The sequence below is a fragment of the Cololabis saira genome, chromosome 2 (genome assembly GCF_033807715.1).
Source record: "Cololabis saira isolate AMF1-May2022 chromosome 2, fColSai1.1, whole genome shotgun sequence".
Taxonomy (NCBI): domain Eukaryota; kingdom Metazoa; phylum Chordata; class Actinopteri; order Beloniformes; family Belonidae; genus Cololabis; species Cololabis saira.
In genome coordinates this window covers 7,765,594-7,784,363 of record NC_084588.1, presented here as the reverse complement: position 1 = coordinate 7,784,363, position 18,770 = coordinate 7,765,594, and the positions used below count along the sequence as shown (strand labels likewise).

At 42.0% G+C, this 18,770-nt stretch overlaps 2 protein-coding genes across 3 annotated transcripts in view; one reads left to right on the top strand and one right to left on the bottom strand.

Annotated features, from left to right (window-relative positions):
* Nucleotides 1-2,268, top strand: part of rasl12 (RAS-like, family 12) — a 32,662-nt gene extending 30,394 nt beyond the window's left edge. Inside the window, exon 6 of one of the 2 annotated variants that reach the window (XM_061737016.1) lies at nt 416-2,268. The gene's annotated coding sequence lies outside the window, so the exon portion shown is untranslated. Of the gene's footprint in view, nt 1-412 lie in introns of both variants that reach the window. The other variant, XM_061737008.1, reaches the window with a different exon arrangement.
* A 230-nt stretch (nt 2,269-2,498) lies between these two features.
* On the bottom strand, nt 2,499-17,174 carry si:cabz01068815.1 (solute carrier family 51 subunit beta). Its single transcript, XM_061736997.1, has 6 exons — nt 17,081-17,174; nt 9,656-9,697; nt 9,179-9,562; nt 6,349-6,471; nt 3,630-3,720; nt 2,499-3,555 (listed from the first exon to the last, which is right to left on the bottom strand). Exons 1-6 carry the CDS (start codon nt 17,118-17,120, stop codon nt 3,177-3,179), a joined length of 1,059 nt encoding a protein of 352 aa, XP_061592981.1. The 5' UTR covers nt 17,121-17,174; the 3' UTR covers nt 2,499-3,176.
* Between the last annotated feature and the right edge of the window lie 1,596 nt (nt 17,175-18,770).

Below are 18,770 nucleotides of genomic sequence, written 5' to 3'. Positions count from 1 at the left end.
AACATGTTGGTGTATTTGGCACATGTGAGGATTTATACTGTAGATATTGTCACCATGGTAGCAACAACACAGACTATAAACGCCACAAAGACCTGACATGGTAAAACCCAAATAAAATGAAGATAATAAACACATTTCAATGCGGTTTCCAGAAAAATGAAGTCAAGTTTTTAAACATTTCAGAATCTGAAGGATAATTAAAGACGACATGTTTTTATTTCAAAAATAAGCTCAATCTCACGAGGTAGTTTTGACTTGTTTTAATTAAAATGTTCCAGTGATGGAGAGCAGCTGCTCTCTGCCAAACTAAACTGATTTATGATGGTACATGGCCACAAAGCCTAACTACAGCACCTACCGAGTAGATGGCTTTTATACCTGTTCATTATTGTTGTTTTGTCTCTTTTTCCAGCAGCCAACACAGGCGGTGGTGCCGCTTCTCCTTTGCAGCGCTAAGCCTTTTGTTCAGCTCTTTTGTGCACTTCAGACATGGGAACAGAGCAGATAAAGCATACTGTATCTTAATGGACCCGAGGCTGATGGATGCTGAGCAGCGGCTGCAACGATCTGTCAGCTTAAAAGCAAAGAATAAGTAAAAGCAGAAATACACTGCTACCTGACTCCTTAAGTTCCAACATATGGGTCGTGTCTGCCGTGGACATACAGCACATCGTCAGCTGGATGTGGAAGAATAGATGTATGTGTTTACAGCTCTGATCAGAGCCGCCCCCAGCGTTGCACATCAACTCCAGACCCACAAAAAAGAAGATGGATGGAGACATCTTTTGTTTTTGAACAAATCACTGACTGCTGCTACTGACAATAGTCAACAGAGGACGAAGGCAGCAGATCATCACTCAAATGATTATTCAAGGCAAAGCCTGCATTCATGCAGTAATGCGTGATGGTTAAGTAGTGTAATAGCACAACTACGTCATATAATGGTGCTTTTCCACTAGTACCTACTCAGCCTCGTCCTCTACTCGGTTTGGTTCTTTTCTACTAGGGGTCTAACGTGTCGAGTAGATACTTTTCTGTATCTATTCTACCAAGGTTCTAAGCGGCTGAGTCGGCTGTATCTGACATCATCACACTACAGACCACCGATTGGTCGGGGGGTTGGAGTCAGACGTCTGAGTCAGGATGTGACATCAGCGAAAGAGACTCTGGTGGCTTCTTGTTCATTTTATTCGACAGGCAATGGCAGCAAAAGTCTGTTTGGTGATCCAACTCTGAGGTGCAGATGTTCATAAACCTGGTGCTGAGGAGAGAATTAAAAAGGGATCTAGACGGGCGATGAGGAACGACCAGATCTACCAGGAGCTCTGTCTCTTCATAGCTGCTCGCAGCTACCAACAGACTTTTCAGCAGCGCTGAGACAAACAAAAAAGAAATTAAAAAGCGTTGCCACTTGAAGCTTCTCTCACTCTCATTTTTTAACTTGATATCGAACACAAGCAAAAGACCCAGCAGCACATCTATCTGTCATGGTTGGTCCTCCAGCCTTCAGTGGTTTTCCACTCCCCTCTCTCCTGCTCATTCCATCTGCCAGCCACGCCCACCTCGTCACTCACTCCAGTCACCTGCTCTCCCAGCTGCAGCTCCTCAACAATCAGGACAGCATAAGAGCTCCTCTCTCCTGCACTCTCACTGCCAGATCATCACTCAACGTTTGTAGTTGCGAGACCCTCCAGCATTCCCTGTCTTGACTTCCCGTTGCCGACCCTGCCTGTTCCTGGATCCTGCCTTGTCTCCTGCTCTCCGTTGCCTGACCTTGTCTTCTGAACCTGACACCGATTGCTGCCTGATTCTTGTCTTGCATTCCTGCCTGCTCTTCGTCCCTGTTGAGGGTAATAAAGCAAACCAGACAAACTACCACCGTGTGCTCCGTGTGCTGCATTTGGGTCCAAAACCTCACCCCGTAACAATATCATCTCCTCCAGGTTCTATATCTTTAGTGTTGTTGTCTTCTTCGTTTAGATCACACAATCAAATACATCACAGCAGCTTCTCCAACCTCCTACTTCTGCTCCAGGTGCTGAATTGTTATGGAAAAGAAACTTGGCCGGGTTGAGATGAGTAGAGTCGAGTAGGTACTGGTGGAAAAGTGCCATATGGGAGGCCAAAAAAGACAGGTAGGAAGATTTGAAGACTTTTGACTGACCGGCGACGTCACATGCAGGAATGCCGGAGACGTGCAAATGCGGGAAAAGAATTCCAGGTGTTTCCATTAGAGGTTTTTATTTGTGATATTGGAAAAGTGACTAAAGATGGAGAAGGTGGATGATCCCTCTCTCGTCCGGGGCTTTGATGTCACAGTAAGGGATTCAAACCCGCGCCGCCTGCACAAAGGCGATAGTCTCTGCACGTGGTGTTCCTGCTCAACCCCCTGGTTTGTCCGGGGCCCCAGCCCATCAAGTTTACATATACGGACCCTGAACCCAAACCCTTCCAGGGGAGACGGGTGAGTTATATGAATAACCAAAGGTTAAGTCAGAGATCAGGATCAAAGCAGTGTGATTAACAGATTTATTGATATGTTGCATGAACATTAGAGACAGATATAAACTGTGGTCAGAATCACAGTTTACAAAAGGCATCAAATCTGGATTCAGTTCAATTCAATTCAATATTATTCGGTTCAGTAATACTTTATTTATCACCAAAGTACGAAGAGTATTAGGGCCATGCAGGAGAAAATATATTTGTTAGGAGAAGATTTTTTTTTTTATTGTGCATTTCGAGGAAAAAAGTTGAAATTTAGAGAAAAAAGTAGAAATGTTGAGAATAATGTTGAAATACAACTTCAAGAATAAAGTCGAAATTTCGTGAATAAAGTTGAAAAGTTGAAATACATTTCGACCTTTTTCTCGAAATTGTACTTCAACATTAATCTCGAAATTTCAACTTTTTTCTCGAAATTTCAACTTTTTTCTCGAGGTGCATTATGAAAAAATCTTCCTCCTTTAAAATATTATTATTATTTTTCTCCTGCCTGGCCCTGATACTCTTCCATTCCAAAGGGACATTTTTTCATCAGTGTTTTTTACTAGATGAAGACAAGCTGGTGATCAGGTCACACAGGTTGGTGCCAAAGCCCCTTGTTTCCAGGCTGTTCATGAGCCTTGTGAGTGTTTGCTGTCATGTTGTCGTCAAAGCTGAACTCGGAGGGAGCTTCACAAACCGTGAGACAAGCTGGAATCACTCTCCTTCACCCCGTCAGCTTCACTCTGCTCAGCGTCGGATGCCTGCTCGCGTTTCTCCTCCCGGTCCTGCTCGTCGTGTTTCTCCTCCTCGTCGTGTTTCTCCTCCTCGTCCTGCTTCTCCTCCTCTACGGAATCTGAGTACAGTTGTGAGGTGTTGCCATCCTTCCACGTGACCACGATGTTTCCGGCCTTGAGCTCGTTGGTCTCGGTGACGGAGGACGAGGAGCGCAGCAGGGGCGGGGAAGCTGCACCGTTGTCTCTGGGTTGAGAAGTGACGATCAGCTCCTCCCCTTCACTCCTCCTAACCAGAGACGCTGCTGCTTTGTATTTGGCTATCTTCTTCCTGCTCCTGAGGAGAACGGACAGCAAAGCTTTAGTGTGACATAGTTCATTGTGCAGCGACGTGGCAGATGTGAGACCTACTTGTTGGCCATGGCTCCCATCCCCAGCAGCAGGAACCCGATGAGCAGAGAGACGAAGGCCAGGCCCAGCATCACAAACTTCCACATCGTTGCTGCCAAATGAGAAAAGACTCTTGTTAATAAGATTAACTATTATCTACTAAGGAACTGGCATAGAATTGTCAAATTGGTTTCATTCAATGTAAGAATACTTTTGTAATACTGTATTTGAACCGGTCTTTGTACGTTTTGACCGTATAGAAACGTAATTCTTGCCATTTTAAGAATGTACGGATGAGTATTAGGGCTAGGGATTTTTTTTATTGTGCACTTTGAGAAAAAAGTCGAACTGTAGAGAAAAAAGTTGAAATGTGGAGATAAATGTTGAAATACAATTTCAAGAATAAAGTCGAAATTTCGCCTTTTTTCTCAACATTTCAACTTTATTCATGAAATTTAGATTTTTTTCTTGAAATTGTATTTCAACATTAATCTCCACATTTCGACTTTTTTCTCGACATTTCGAAGTGCATAATGAAAAAAAATCTTCCTCCTCTAAAATATTATTTTTATTTTTCTCCTGCCTGGCCCTAATACTCTTCTGTAAAGAATGAGATGTACCTGCTGTATTCTACTACCCTTACTTTTTAACAACTTGTGCTTTTTATTATTTTACCTCTTTTCTTATCATTTTATTTCATTTGATTTGTTATTTACTGTTTAATTGTGTCTTGCCGCTTTTAATGTTGATGTAAAGCACTTTGAATGACCTTGTGTTGAATTGTGCTATACAAATAAACTTGCCTTCCCTTGCTGCAAAACAAACAAACCAAAATCAGCAAGAATTGATTGGGGAGCTACGAGTAGCTGTGAGAGAGTTTCAGTGAGGTGGCGTCCCAACACCCACGTGGGGCCGTGTAACAGACCATGTGACCCTATTTGACCCCGCTCTGACGGCCTTCGTGGTCAGATCCTGAACACGGTGGCAGATACAGACCAGTGTCCTTGTGAGGTTGTGAAGGAGAGAGTGAAACATGAGGCTCTCAGCTGAAGAGGAGGAAGGAACTGCTATCGATCTGAGTAGAGATTTAAGAGGGCGACCTCATGTCTTCTTTTAGAAGCTGAAACAATTAATGAAATGTGTGCAAAATGCTTTAAATACTGTAAAAGCTCTCTGTTCAGCCACGTCTTTTCAGCTGTGTTCATAGCAGCTGGTTTTAAGGGGTTGGAGTCAGACGCTTGACCCACACACACACACACACACACACACACACACACACACACACACACACACACACACACAAACACACACACACACACACACACACACACACACACACACACACAGCTTCTGCAGGGTTTGCCTCGTGACTGATATCACAGTTTTGTGTCGCCCACTTCCAAAGTACCAGCGTTGTGCATGAACGAGTTCAAATGAACACATTCATTGAGCACGTTCATTTCTGTGAGAATGTTGAACTGAATGCAACATATTTGCAAATAAAGAACTTGAACGTGAACTTGACGACGAACTGGAATTTGAACTGTTCAGATTATGAGTTTCAGCTTCACTGTTTACGTCCAATTATTACAGAATAATCCTCCTTCTCATTTCACCAGCGGGCGGGGCGCACATTTAAAATACTTGATGAGACAACGACTTCACACTACATTACCCACAATGCAGTGCACACACTAGCATAGCAACGGGCACCAGGAGGCAACGGTGGCCCGAGCCCGGTGGCGTCTTTAAATTACCAGTGAAGAGAGAGACGATGCAGACGCAGATGATGCCTCCGTTTATGATTATCTGCGGGAATTTTACACATTGTCTCCCAAAGAGTCCGATGGTAAAAATCTAACCTTTCTTTATAAATTATGTCCACCTGCGCTGAGAAAACAAGTCCGAGCGTCTGCCTCGTCAACTTAAATTTGAAACGTCATGTGGAGTTAAAGCATCCGTCCAGTGTGAGGAAATATCTGCAAGTCCTTGACAATCAAACAATCATCAGGAAAGAGCAAGAAGATCCAACAGCCTCAAATGACCCCAGTCACTGCTGCTCCTTCAGGGGGAGGATTTACCTGCAACAGGTAGAAACACTGATAATGGATGACATTGTTGGAGATTTACAGCCTCTGAGGGAAGTTGAAAAGCCACTAGGACAAAACATGATTGTACAGTGAACAGTTTTAGCATAGGGTGGTGTTTCATTTGTACTTCTCACCTAAAAATATTGAAATGAACTGAATTTGAACTAGTTCAAAGTGAAAATGGTGAACTATGAATGTGAAATATTCATTTTTAAACTATGTGAACTGAACTTTGAACTAGTTCATGAGAAGTATGAACTTGCACAACACTGTAAAGTACATCCATGTGAGCCAGATGTTGGGCTGGGTGGGGGTTAGGGGTGGAGGTGGAGAAGCGTACGTGAACAGTTTCAATTAAGGTGGCGCCACACAGAGGGATTCAAATATATACCATCGTCAGGAACGTAAAATAACAGTTTCTGGTTTGGCCCCTTTAAGAGTGACGACTCCGCGTTAGCTGCAAACCACCGGCTGATACGATTATTCCAGTGGCTTCTTCCCCGCACACGCTTCAGCAGACGTGATGACGAGCAGAAGATCCATCCACGAGCACGGCTCACGGACGGGGGGGGGTCCAACAAGCAGAAACACCACAGCACCACTCTGAAACATGTCACCCAGCTACGGCAGGAGGAGCATGTGGGACTTACGGTCCTCGGTGCGGTAGTACCAGCGCAGGTACTCCCTCTGCTCCTTCGTCATGCCCTGCAGATCATCTCCCAGCTCTTCATCCTCATACTCGTCCTGGTCCCCGGCCGGAGCCCTCCTCAGTCCTGAAAAACGGAAAAAAACCTCTTACCTTTCATATCCAAAGCTTTACTTTCATCAACAATATTCCAATATTACACTAAAGAACAAAAATGCACTAAAAAAGATAGAAAAAGATCCTAAATGTCACTTTCCTGTTGTGAGTGCATGTGGAATTTAAAAATGCTTTCAATCAATTACCATTGTTTAAATTTGTCGACAGGCTGAAACAACGTCATTAGTTAATGTTATGATTTTGGCCACGAGGGGACAGAATAATCTGCAGTTAAACAGCATAATATTGACATAACATTAAGCAAATATAATCCTGCCCACACGCCGATGGGAGCTGCTCCAACGGCAATGAGCTGCGACGAACACGCTCATGTATGATGTATGAACGGATGACCTGAAAGACGTTAAGATGCTCCGGCGCTGAAGGGAAAGAGCCGTCAGAGGAGCATTTTCTTCGCTTCATTAACGGTGAAAAATAAATAAGTAAATAAAAGCATATTCAAATGTTTCCAGAGCAGATCCGGAGCGTCCCTCGGAGACGGGGTGGGCAGCTCTTTTCTTCTTTCTTCCATCCTGCCGTTCTGACCCAGAGGTGGTCAGAGCGCCACACACCAGACAACTGGAGCGCAAAATGAGCAGAGTTCACCAACGGCCTCCGTCTTCTTGCTTTTCCAGCCTGACTCCCGGAGAAAGGCTGTCTGAGCGTGTACGAGAGCATTTCGTGAACAGGTTTCTGATTGTTTTGATAAAACTTTCCTCCAGGAAAGTTGGAAGACATGTTTGGGGTCTTTTCTTCACTCGCATCAGTGACATGTTTGCAGATGTTCAGTCCAGTAGCGGAACATATCAGAGCCGGGCCAGGGGACGGGCCCTTTGCAGCCTGGAGTCTCTCGTCATTCCTCCCCGGGGATGAATCTCTGCTAACAACGTCAGGTTCATCTCCCACAGGAGGAGGATTAGGGCCAACAAAATATGCGTCTAGCTTGGCCAATTTGGCTTTTTCTTGCTCCCTTTTTTCTTTTTCTTTGCGTTTTATCGCTCCACTTTTGTGTTTCTAACTCCCGCTCATGTTTAGGCTGTAGGATTACTGCTCTGTTGACAAGTGATCCATGATGACGTATGATGTTGATAGACGGCTGTTGACGACCAACCATTTTACCCAAAATACATTTGGAGATTCACTTGCAATTTTTGTTTTAATGTTAACTGTGAGTGTGAAAATCTCAGCACAACATATTATACAATTATACCTAATATAAACCAAATGGTGCCACAAAAAAAACAAAAAGAAATCAGGGGCGGGCCCCCCCAGCCCCCCCTGAAGCCCCGCCCCTGGTTGGGACATTCTTAGCCAACATCTGTCTTCAGGTTTCTTTCCAAAGCGCTGCGTTACTAAACTGCTGCGGTGGAGAAACCGGTCCAGACGCTTCACAGTTACTTCAAGCATCGTTGAAAACATGCATTTTTCTCTTAATATTTATACTTTGTTATTTTCATTTGAGAAGGACTGGATTGGGTTTTTCAAAGACAGAATTTTGTGTGAGCTATAATTTTCATCCTGAGACCCGAGCGTGTTTAAAACTGCAGGCTGAAAAGTTGTAGATGCTCATTTAGACAAATATCCTCACAGCAATATTCTTGTTAAGTAATAATCTCATGTGGCGAAAAAGCTTTTTTCTACATCCAACTTATTAAAGCACTTCTGTCCAAACCAGAGCAAGCGCAACAAGACGTCCCTTTCATTTTCAGTGATGTTCATAATTTATCACAGAAATCAGCAAGATCTTCTCCCTGATGTTATTTAAATGCACCTAAAGCTCGTTTTTTATGTAACAGCAAAGAGTAGCATTTTTGTGGTGAGAACTTTATGAAGACTTATACTTTTAGATTTTTCTTTGTGACAATCTGAACAACAAAGATTATCCACAACAGTCCCACCAGATTAGTGTTATGGCGCTTTTCCACTAGTACCTACTCAGCCCGACTCAACTCGCCTCCACTCTGTTTGGTTCTATCCCATTAGGGGTCTAACGTGCCGAGTAGATACTTTTCTGCATCTATTCTGCCGAGGTTCTAAGCAGCTGAGTCGGCTGTATCTGACATCATCACACTACAGGCCACCGATTGGTCGGGGGGTTGGAGTCAGACGTCTGAGTCCGGAGGAGGAAATCAGAGAAAGAGAAACTGACGGCTTCTTGTTCATTTTATTCAACCAGCAATGGCAGCAAAAATCTGTTTTCATGATCCAACTCTGAGGGTCAGATGTTCATAAACCTGGTGCTGAGGAGAGAATTAAAAAGGGATCTAGACGGCGATAAGGAACGACCAGATCTACCAGGAGCTCTGTCTCTTCATAGCTGCTCACGGCTCCAGCTGACTTTTCAGCAGCACCGAGACGAACTAAAAACATTAAAACCATTGCTGCTTGAAGTTTCTCTCTCTCTCATTTTTTAACTTGGTATCAAACACAAGCCACAGACCCAGCAGCACATCTATCATCTCCTCCAGGTTCTACATCTTTAGTGTTGTTGTCTTCTTCGTTTAGATCACACAAATTGAATGAATTGTTATGGAAAAGAAACCAGGCTGAGTTGAGATGAGTAGAGCTGAGTAGGTTCTAGTGGAAAAGTGCCATTAGTGATTAATGTTTCTGCACTAAAGGAGTCGTCCGACGCCTCCACGTTGATGTTCTGAGCAGTTGTTCCTGCGGACACTTACTGAGTCTCTCCTGGCAGATGTCCCCCTGATCCAGAGACTTCCACTTATAGTCCCTGCCATGCTTGGTGAGAGAGAGACGCTGGCCGTCCACGGACAGCAGCTCTCCCGTGTTTCTGCTGATGATTCTGCCGTTGTCACAGTCCCACGTTAAATCTGCCGGATCCACGTCCGGCCCCTGGCAGGGCCGAGCCTGCACCGGCCCGCTCCGGCCAGAGGACACACATCTGGACGTGGCGGAGCACATCAGCAGGCCCGGGCTGATCCAGAGCCACTGCTGGAAGTCGGAGTTGAGGTCGCACTTCTGCAGGAGGACGTGACCCGTCTCTGCTTCCTCCTCCAGACAGAGGCTGTGCTGGCTGCTGTGGATCATGAACGTTCCTCCCCCTGCACAGGTTTGAAGAGCGACAGCATCAGATACATCGACGCTCATTTAAAGAACCAGTAAAACAGACTTGTTTGAATGAAACGGTGATGTACCTGAGATGAGGGAGAACAGCAGGATCCAGGCGTTAAGCATACCTTAAAGGAATGAGAGCAGCTTCTTCAGAACTTCAGAGAATCAAAGCAGAACACCGGCTGCTCTACACGCTCACATACGTCTGCTGAGAAACGTGGCTGTTTCTCCACGGGCCTCATGTCTCACAGTCAGACTTTTTAAGTACCTGAACTCAACTGTGTCATTCTCTAAACTTCATTAATCAAAAATAAGGCTGTAGAACAGGGGTGTCAAACTCATTTTGCTTGGCGGGCCGGATTTGACAAATTTTTTTCTCGCAGGCCACACGCTCAAAATAACAAAAACGGTGCAAAATGTTCTTTTTTCTAATTCTTTTTTTTACTATTGTTATCTAATCCAATATCAGTTTAGTTCATTTTAAAGGAAATATGCACTTTGTTTACACTCTAATTATGTAAAATATATTTCTTCAGGATCTTTTCTTGAAATTTCTTGTTTTTTTTCAAATGATGTAAGATACTTTTAATATAATTTTACAAAGAAAAACAGAAACAAGTATGTTTTTTTTATATTTCGCTTTTTTATAGGAAATTTAATTAAAAGCAAAATCTTTCTTATTACATCTGAGAGTGTTTCTTTGTGATTTAGAGATTTTTCCAGTACAATTAAGTGTATTTATTTTTAAAAATTGACGCGGATATTTACGCCAGTGTGCCGAAAAAGTCAGCACTTCTTTTTTAACTGTTTTACTTTGTCACTATCCTCATATTCAAAACTGAAATTCTCAGAATAAATATCTTCTATCATCTTTTTTAGCAGTGATATTTTTCCTGCGAAAATATATAATAGTAGTCAGTTAATAAAAATAAACGACCGTCTACAAAGAAATAAAATCGGCAAATGCATTCTAGAAAACTAAAAAATTGTCAAAAACTGCTCTCTTTGTGGAATAACGATGGATTTGTAGAAGAATTACATTAGCGGATATGCTGCTATTCATGGCAATTATTTATGCCTTCCTTTTTAGTAAATTAACATTTCGGTTTTTTGCGTTGGAAACCTCTCTCGGCCCGCGGGCCGCACGTTTGACACCCCTGGTGTAGAAAGACCTGCCAATTGGTAAACAAACAAAACAGTGGAGTTAGAACTAGAGGTGCAACAAGCAATAATTGTAGGATAGTAAAATGCAGAACAGCATTTGGACAGTCATCCTTCTCGGTAATAGGTACCAAATTATGGAATACACTGCCACCGGAAATCAAAATATTGACAAAGCTCAAGGTTTTTAGCAACAAGTAAAACAATGGCTGAAACTGAAACAAGCTTGTGAACATTGACTTTAACGTACTGTACCACTGTATTATTTTAGTGTTCTGACCTTATCTGGTTTGTGTTTTTGCTTCTTGTCTTTGTATTGTCTTTATTCTGTTTATTCTGTTTTGCATGTTTTGTATTTTAATTGTTTTGTACTGTTTTAACTCTGCTTTCGGATTTTAAGTAAAGGCCTAACCAGGGACACGGGTTGCAAATTAGCTCTGGCTAGAAACCTGTATGTATGACATCTGTTTTGTACTTTTTATGAAATAATGTGTGATACATTTGTCTCTGTTCAATAAACGTAATAATAATAATAATGTTCGATCTCGTTTCAAGTGTGTAGTTCCACCAGCTGATCTCCAATTAAACACCTTTTCAACAAAATCCCTTGATACTGTATTAGTTCATACAGCTATTTCTATGTCCACATGCATGAAAAAAAGAATCTGGGGGTAAAAAACCAGCAAAGACATCTGTCCCTGGACGTTTATCATTGTAATCTGAGGCTGTGTTAATGTTAATGTTAATTAAACAACCCAGTCTGAACCTTCCCTGCCCTCTTAATCGCTCATTCCTGGGACCTCTCCCTGACCTATTTCTGAGTGATATTCAGCATCTCACTGTGAGAAGAATGTGGGAGCCGTGCTGTGAGACAATACCTGACTCTGGTTTAATCACATTCTCTCTCCGTACAGGAGAAGCTTTCCTGCTTCCATGAATCTCAGGGCTTTGATTCCACAGCTAATCGAACCTTTTTTCTGTCACCCAAAGTGAAACGCCGGCACGTCTCAGCCCACACCAGGCGCTTATTCCCTCTTGGGAAGTGGATTAGAGACACCAAATGCTGTTCCGCCTACTTCTGTGCAAAACTTTCGCTCGAGCAGTCTGGAGGTTTTTTTTTTTTTCGTGAAGTAAGTTCTGTCTCTGCATTGAAGTTGCTTTTCTGTCTTTGAGAGAAAGCTGACAAAACACGAGTTACTGATGGATCATCTCATCTATTCATCTCGTGAGGGGGCTCTTTTGGTCGATTTGAAACTGATTTACTTGAAGGAGCATTAACAAATCAATCAAATCCAGCGGAGTGTGTTGATCTGAGCGCTTCATTAATGAAAGGAAACAACGGTACGGCATCTGGTTATAGTTTGAGAAGGAAAAATCTGAAAACTTCACCGAGGAGTTCAAGGTATTCTATTTTAGGTGAAGCGAAATCCAGAGTTATGGCGGGAGCTACTCAAAATGGGTTGATAGAAAAGCTTCTAAAACCTTAAAACATTTCATTTACACAGGATCTGTGCTAAATACACATTAGTTTCCTTTTCTTTAAGTAGCTACTTAAAATCAATTAAATACTTTAGTTGGACGAGGCCGCTTCCTCGATGTTTAATAGGATTTGATTAATAGTTTTCAGGATGTGAAGGTAAAACAATTTGCCGGCTGACTGTAATCTACGTTAGCTTTGTTATGTGTGTCTTTATCCCCGTTTCCACTGAGCAGTCGGTACGTTCAGTAGGGTTTAAAACGGTGCAGTCAATTCAGGTGAGCCCATGCGGGTGTAGACCAAACACGTAGCGTGGGGTTATAGTCAGTACTCGAGTTGTAAAAATAAAATCAGGGGGGATGGTGGATTTTATCATATGGGGACAGATAATTTGTGCTGATTACAAATAATATAATATATTACAAATAATAGCAGTGACCAAAACACCTGCAGAAATACTGCAGGAATGACATAGCAGCAGTTAAATGCAGCCTTCTGTAAGCTTTAAATATCCACTGGGATTACATCAAATACATCAAAACACAACAATAAAAAACACTTTTCTGAACTTATCAATATGACTCTGTCCTTCACAGGATAAGTAAAATGGATCACTGCAAAAACTCTAAATCTTAACAAGAATATTTGTCTTATTTCTTGTTAAAATGTCTCATTTTAGTAAAAAAATCTCACTACACTTAAAACAAGACTCATCACTGGAAAAAACAACAATTTTCACCTGTTTCAAGTAGATTTTCACTTGAAATAAGTAGAAAAATCTGCCAGTGGAACAAGATTTTTTTGCTTGTAATAAGAAGATAAATCTTGTCCCACTGGCAGATTTTTCTACTTATTTCAAGTGAAAATTTACTTGAAACAGATGAAAATTGTCAAATAAGTTATTTTTCTGGTGTTATTTTTCTGGTGATGACTCTAAATGTTGAAATAGCAGTAAAACCACATTCATTGATGAAATGACATAAGGGATGGAAAGAGGGGATGATTTTGACCGTTTTTATTTCAGGGGGGGATGCCATCCCCCCTCATCCCCCCTCATCCCCCCTCAACTCCAGTACTGGTTATAGTAGTGCAACAAAAGGGAAGCTATCATAGAGACTCTACCAGTGAAGTTCGTCCAGTAGCTTTGTTTCTTTTTTTATTCCCGGCTTTTGGTACTTCATTTGTACGATCTATGCCATGTTGTTTGAGAGAAGATTGCAGGCGGCGAAGAGTGTTTACAAACACTCGTGCTGGTTTGGCGCTTGCTTTTGTTGTAGGTAGTGACGTTTTCTGTCCGCCAGTCAACGGATTGTATTGTGTGGCGACAGTACAAACAACGGGGGGCCAAAAATAGTCCTGTATGGCACTGCAAAAACTCAAAATCTTAACAAGAATATTTGTCTTATTTCTAGTTAAAATGTCTCATTTTTAGTCAAAAAAATCTCATTACACTTAAAACAAGACTCATCACTGGAAAAAACAACAATTTTCACCTGTTTCAAGTAGATTTTCACTTAAAATAAGTAGATAAAATAAGTTTCTGCTTGTAATGAGAAGATAAATCTTGTCCCACTGGCAGATTTTTCTACTTATTTCAAGTGAAAATCTACTTGAAACAGGTGAAAATCGTCAAATAAGTTATTTTTCTGGTAATGACTCTTGTTTTAAGTGTAATGAGATTTTTTGACTAAAAATTAGACATTTTAACTAGAAATAAGACAAATATTCCTGGTAAGATTTTGAGTTTTTGCAGTGGGTTCGGTTTAATGGAACCATTTTATAATGAAAAATACCATACCAGACCATACCAGACCGTACTGGACCGGACTGACCGGACCGTACTGGACGCTCAGTGGAAACGGGGCATAAGATAAATTAATAAGGACTAATACCGAACACTTGGCTGGATTGTTTCCCCTAAATTAATCTGGTCCTGCAAATGTGTTGCGTTGGCTCTACCCAGTAAGCTAATGTGTTAGCGGCTAATGGCTTTTATCTTTGTGGAGAAGCTAACAAAGTGGTTCAAATGACATTAGCCTTTACGTTTCATTTTCCTTTCAGAGGCAAACCCGGTTCTTCAGTTCAAAACCTCCTCCTGCATGAGCTCATCACTAATTCTTAATTTTCCAGCGTGTTGTGGATGTGAAAACCATCTTGAAGCTTTGCCTTCAAATCTGCATGTTGTTGACCGCTTTAATTGGACATAAATGTTCATTGTACTCATGAAAATAAGTATAATGACAATAAAGTTCTGTTCTATAAGGTAGACTAGTCAGTTACTCAAAGTAGCCCACCACATGGGTATGTTTTACATCCTGCTGATTATGTAATTGCTTGTTTACTGTATTCTACCCTTTTTTTTGGCAAAATCGTTACGTTAAAGGAATATGTTGTTTAAAAATTGACGACCGAATCTAATCATCTGAGTCTGGAAGGACATGTGTGAGACTTGTTGAGTAGCTCTCCGCAGGGCATTGCTCTCTCAGTAAAATATGCTAAATGCTTCTGCTCCGCAGCAGTTTTCCTGTCTCGTGGGTGTTGTTGTTCTGGGATTAGTATGATGTGATGTAAAAATCCAGCTAACTCCACTAAAAGCGCTGACCGCTGCCTGCTGCAGGTAAGACTATAACTGCTCAGATAGACTTCAAACACCGCTCTTCAAAGAAAAACATGAATATCCTTCCACATTATGGCGGAGCGTCTTGCTATTCTCAACTATTTGAGAGGGATAAGCGGAATCCAAACGTCCACAGTATGGTACATTTGAGATGAGCTCGGCAAACTTCTGATTTTAAAATAAAAGCTGGGTATGAAGCTGCGGCGGAAAAATGTTGTGCAAGACAAAGGTGTAATTCCCTCGCTTAAATGAAGAATAGTATTGAACACTTCACAGACACAAATATAAAACGTCGAGAGCAAGAAAATTTAAAATTTAAAACCACAGGATAAAAAAGATAAGAGATAAAAGATAAGAGATAAAAGATAAGATAAAGGATAAGAAACAGATCACACATTAAAAGCTGTTCTGAAGAGGTGAGTATTTAGATGAGATTTGAAGGTGGACTTGGTATTTATTACTACAGCTGAGGAGCAGGAATATTCAGACCAAGTTATTCTTGTTCACTATTGCATTTTCTGTTCTTAAAAGAACATGAGGCAAGAATAAGAAATGAGACTCATTAGCGCCACGACGACCGTCGGGGTTCCTGCAGCCAACAGCGAAGCCGGCACGGGAGAACGCACGGACTCCTTACTTCTTTGCGGCTAACGCTACTTAGCACGTTAGGCCACTCCGACTCCTTGGTAATCTTATGTGATTTTCAAATCAAGCTCCAAATATGACTTACAATGTTATCTTACCTGGTCAGTAGGAAATGTACGGAGCCCCTAAAGGGACATGGATTTTTATTTTTTTATATAATGAGTTTTACGTGCGCACGTGAAACATTTAGGTGAGCATGTAAAGTTGATTACGTGAGCACGTAAAACGTTTATGCACTCACTAAAAAGTTTCACGCGTTCTCGCAAAACTTATAAGTGAGCGCCTAAAAGTTGTTCTACGTGAGCGCGTAAAAACAAGTACATGGGAGTATTGCTGGAACAGGAGACCAGCCAGTTGCGCCCTGCTCTGTTTATGAATGGAAATGACATTACAGGATTTAGCTGAGCTATATTTTAACCTGGGACTCCATTATAAGTACATTACCACTTTGCTTGCAAGTAAACAACTTTACGTGCTCACTTAAAGGTTTTACGCGCGCGCGTAAAACTCATTATAAAAAAAATAATCCACGTCCCTTTAGGGGCTCCGTAGAAATGAGCCATGTCAGCATCTGTTTTCAAGCCCAATTCAAGTTGAAGCTGCCTCCATGACTCAAACGCGTATCCAATGTTTACTCGTGTGCCTGCCCATTTTTGCTCGTAATTTCTTTTCGACTCGCGACTTGTCTCTCGTTTTCTTCTTGGTAGCACTTTTTAGTGGGCTTTGAGTGGCGCTGGGTCGTTTGCCGGCTGTGGAAGAATCCATGTCTACCCAAACAGAAGTTTGGATTCACCGCGCTCGTCTTCTTCCTGTATCCAAGCTGACCCCGTCGAGAACGCTCATGCAGCATCATGTGACGTCACATCCGCAGCCCAGCGCGGGAAATTCGGGCCCGGAATTGCAGCACATTTTGCAGCACACAGCCTGTTCAAGGCAACGGAGAGATACACTAGAGGGCTCATTCTTTTCGGTTTGGAACGCTTCATCTGACATTATTCCTAGAAAACTTAAAACGTATACGAATTTTTTTCATAAATCCTGCCTCATGCTCCTTTAACAGATATAAAACACTGAAACAATTCAGTGTTTTCATCAGCTCTGAACACGAGGCCACGTTTCTGAGGCGCGTCTATGGAACTGGACCACTTGGTCATTTGCAGAAGCGTCTGTTATTCACATCTGGCTCCCAGAAGAAGAGAGCCGAGGGATTAAACATGATCATCCGTGTCTCCTCTCCGAGCCAGCCTTTTGTAAAAATCACACCATATTCATTATTCCACAATTTCACACCTCACGCTGTAACACACCATCACAGTCCTGACCACGGCTGTCTAATGATGCCTTAAGACATCTTCCGTCACACAAGAGCAGAGCCCAAAACATCCTGCCGGTGTGAAACAACTGGAAATAATCATCAACTGACTTCTAATGAGCATCAGGTTAGTTGTGATTGAAACAGCAAATCTGGAGCAGCACAGATTTACACTAATTACAAGGCCTCACATCACCGAAGGTAAATATTTGTTAACCACATTTTCTCATTACGGCACCGCAGCCCCGCTGTGTATTTCAATTTCTTTTGCTCTAGTTATTTGCGAGTGTACTCACTTGTGCGTCGTCTCTGGCTGAGATGAGGAGGAATGAGCATCTAGCTGCTCAGCAGACCGAGCTGCAAAACTACACAAAAAAAGGAAAGAAAAACTTTCCAAAGTTCAGAGGGAGGAGTCTCCTACCCTCTCATCTCCTCTTCTGTACACATAAAAACTTTTTATGCCTCTTATCAAAACGGTTATCTTTATAGGAAGCTGGCCTGAAGCTTATCACTACAGGGCCTGAATTTCCGTGATTGATTTACTACGAACACATGCTCCAGAGAGTCAAGATCCTGCATTTCATGATATTTTGTTTGACTATTTCTCCAGCACATTGAGCTTATTTGTAACCGGAGTGATCGATAGCGGCTGAATTGCCTCTGGAGTGACCCGAGTGGCCCGCGCCGGTGAAACGATGCGTTGGTTACCTCTACGCGTGACTCCCAACGTAAAGCTGTTCTCTCAGAGGGAGCGCAGCCTCTTAGACAAGGTTCAGAGCGATCCATTTCAGGTCTTTGACCCTGTCATGTGGTTACTGTTTAGACAGCCCCGTAGTCACCTTGGCTTCTCTGTTTGTAAAGGTGCATGACTCACTGGTCAAGCGCCTGCTCGCACAGCCAGAAAGCTGTAACACTCGGCCGTAAAAAAGGTTTTATTTTTATGTCAGAGGTGCGGAGCGCAGTATTACCTCGGTGCCAGGAAAAGGAAGAATTTTCATTTATATCAGAGATGACTTTTAAAGGAGAACTTTGAAACGGAGAGGTGAACCATGAATCTGTTTTTTTTTGTAATAATCATTTGACATGAGCAGGTGTAAACGTGCACTTGGGAACGTTGTCAACACGGTAATCGGGGGGGCACCTCCCTCTCTTGGCTTATTGGAGATGCTGCACTGTTGAAGCTTGAGGTGATTTTACTTTTTCTGCCAATAATAGTGCTCATTGATTCTTCTGAGAACCGGCCACTACATTTTCATGAAATACTGTTCATTGTTTTTCTTAGGCCCCGTTTACACGTAGCAAAAACGGTGGTGTTTTCATGTGTTTTGGCCGTTGCAAAAACTCCGTCTTCACGTTTGCTTGTAAACAGAGAGAAACGGACATTTAGGCTTCAGAACATCACATTATGAGACAGAAACGTCACCAGTGTCATGAGTGCGACCTGTTTACAATTTGTTTGTCCACCGTCAATATTTTCTTGTATTTTACCTGTTTTATATTCTAAAGTCGAACTTAAGTAACTCCACTTTTCTGTCACTCCAAACGAAAGACTCTCGTTCATCTTGGAAGTAACTGGAAATTACTCTTGTCATTTGTTGATGTTTTTTTCCAGGATTCTGATTGGCTAGGATGACTTTATCTTCTCGTTACACTGCCCCCTGTAGGTTTGGCTGCTCATAGCACCTTAACAGCGTATTTATGCAGGTTTGTGTAAATGATGGTATTTTTTCAAAACGTAGAGGGGGAAATCCGTTTTTGTAAATACCCGGCTATGTGTAAAGGTGGCCTTAAAGTCCAGTGTATGGAGGACCAAAACTGACATAATTACAAAAAAAAGCCTAACTCTCAGACTATTGCGCAACCTAAAGATTAAAACTACTAGTAATAATATCCAGATTTATAGTTAATATACACTGGCTTTTTTGTTTTATAATGTCCCCTTGACCACCCCTACACCACATAGTAACATTAATAGATCATCTTAGA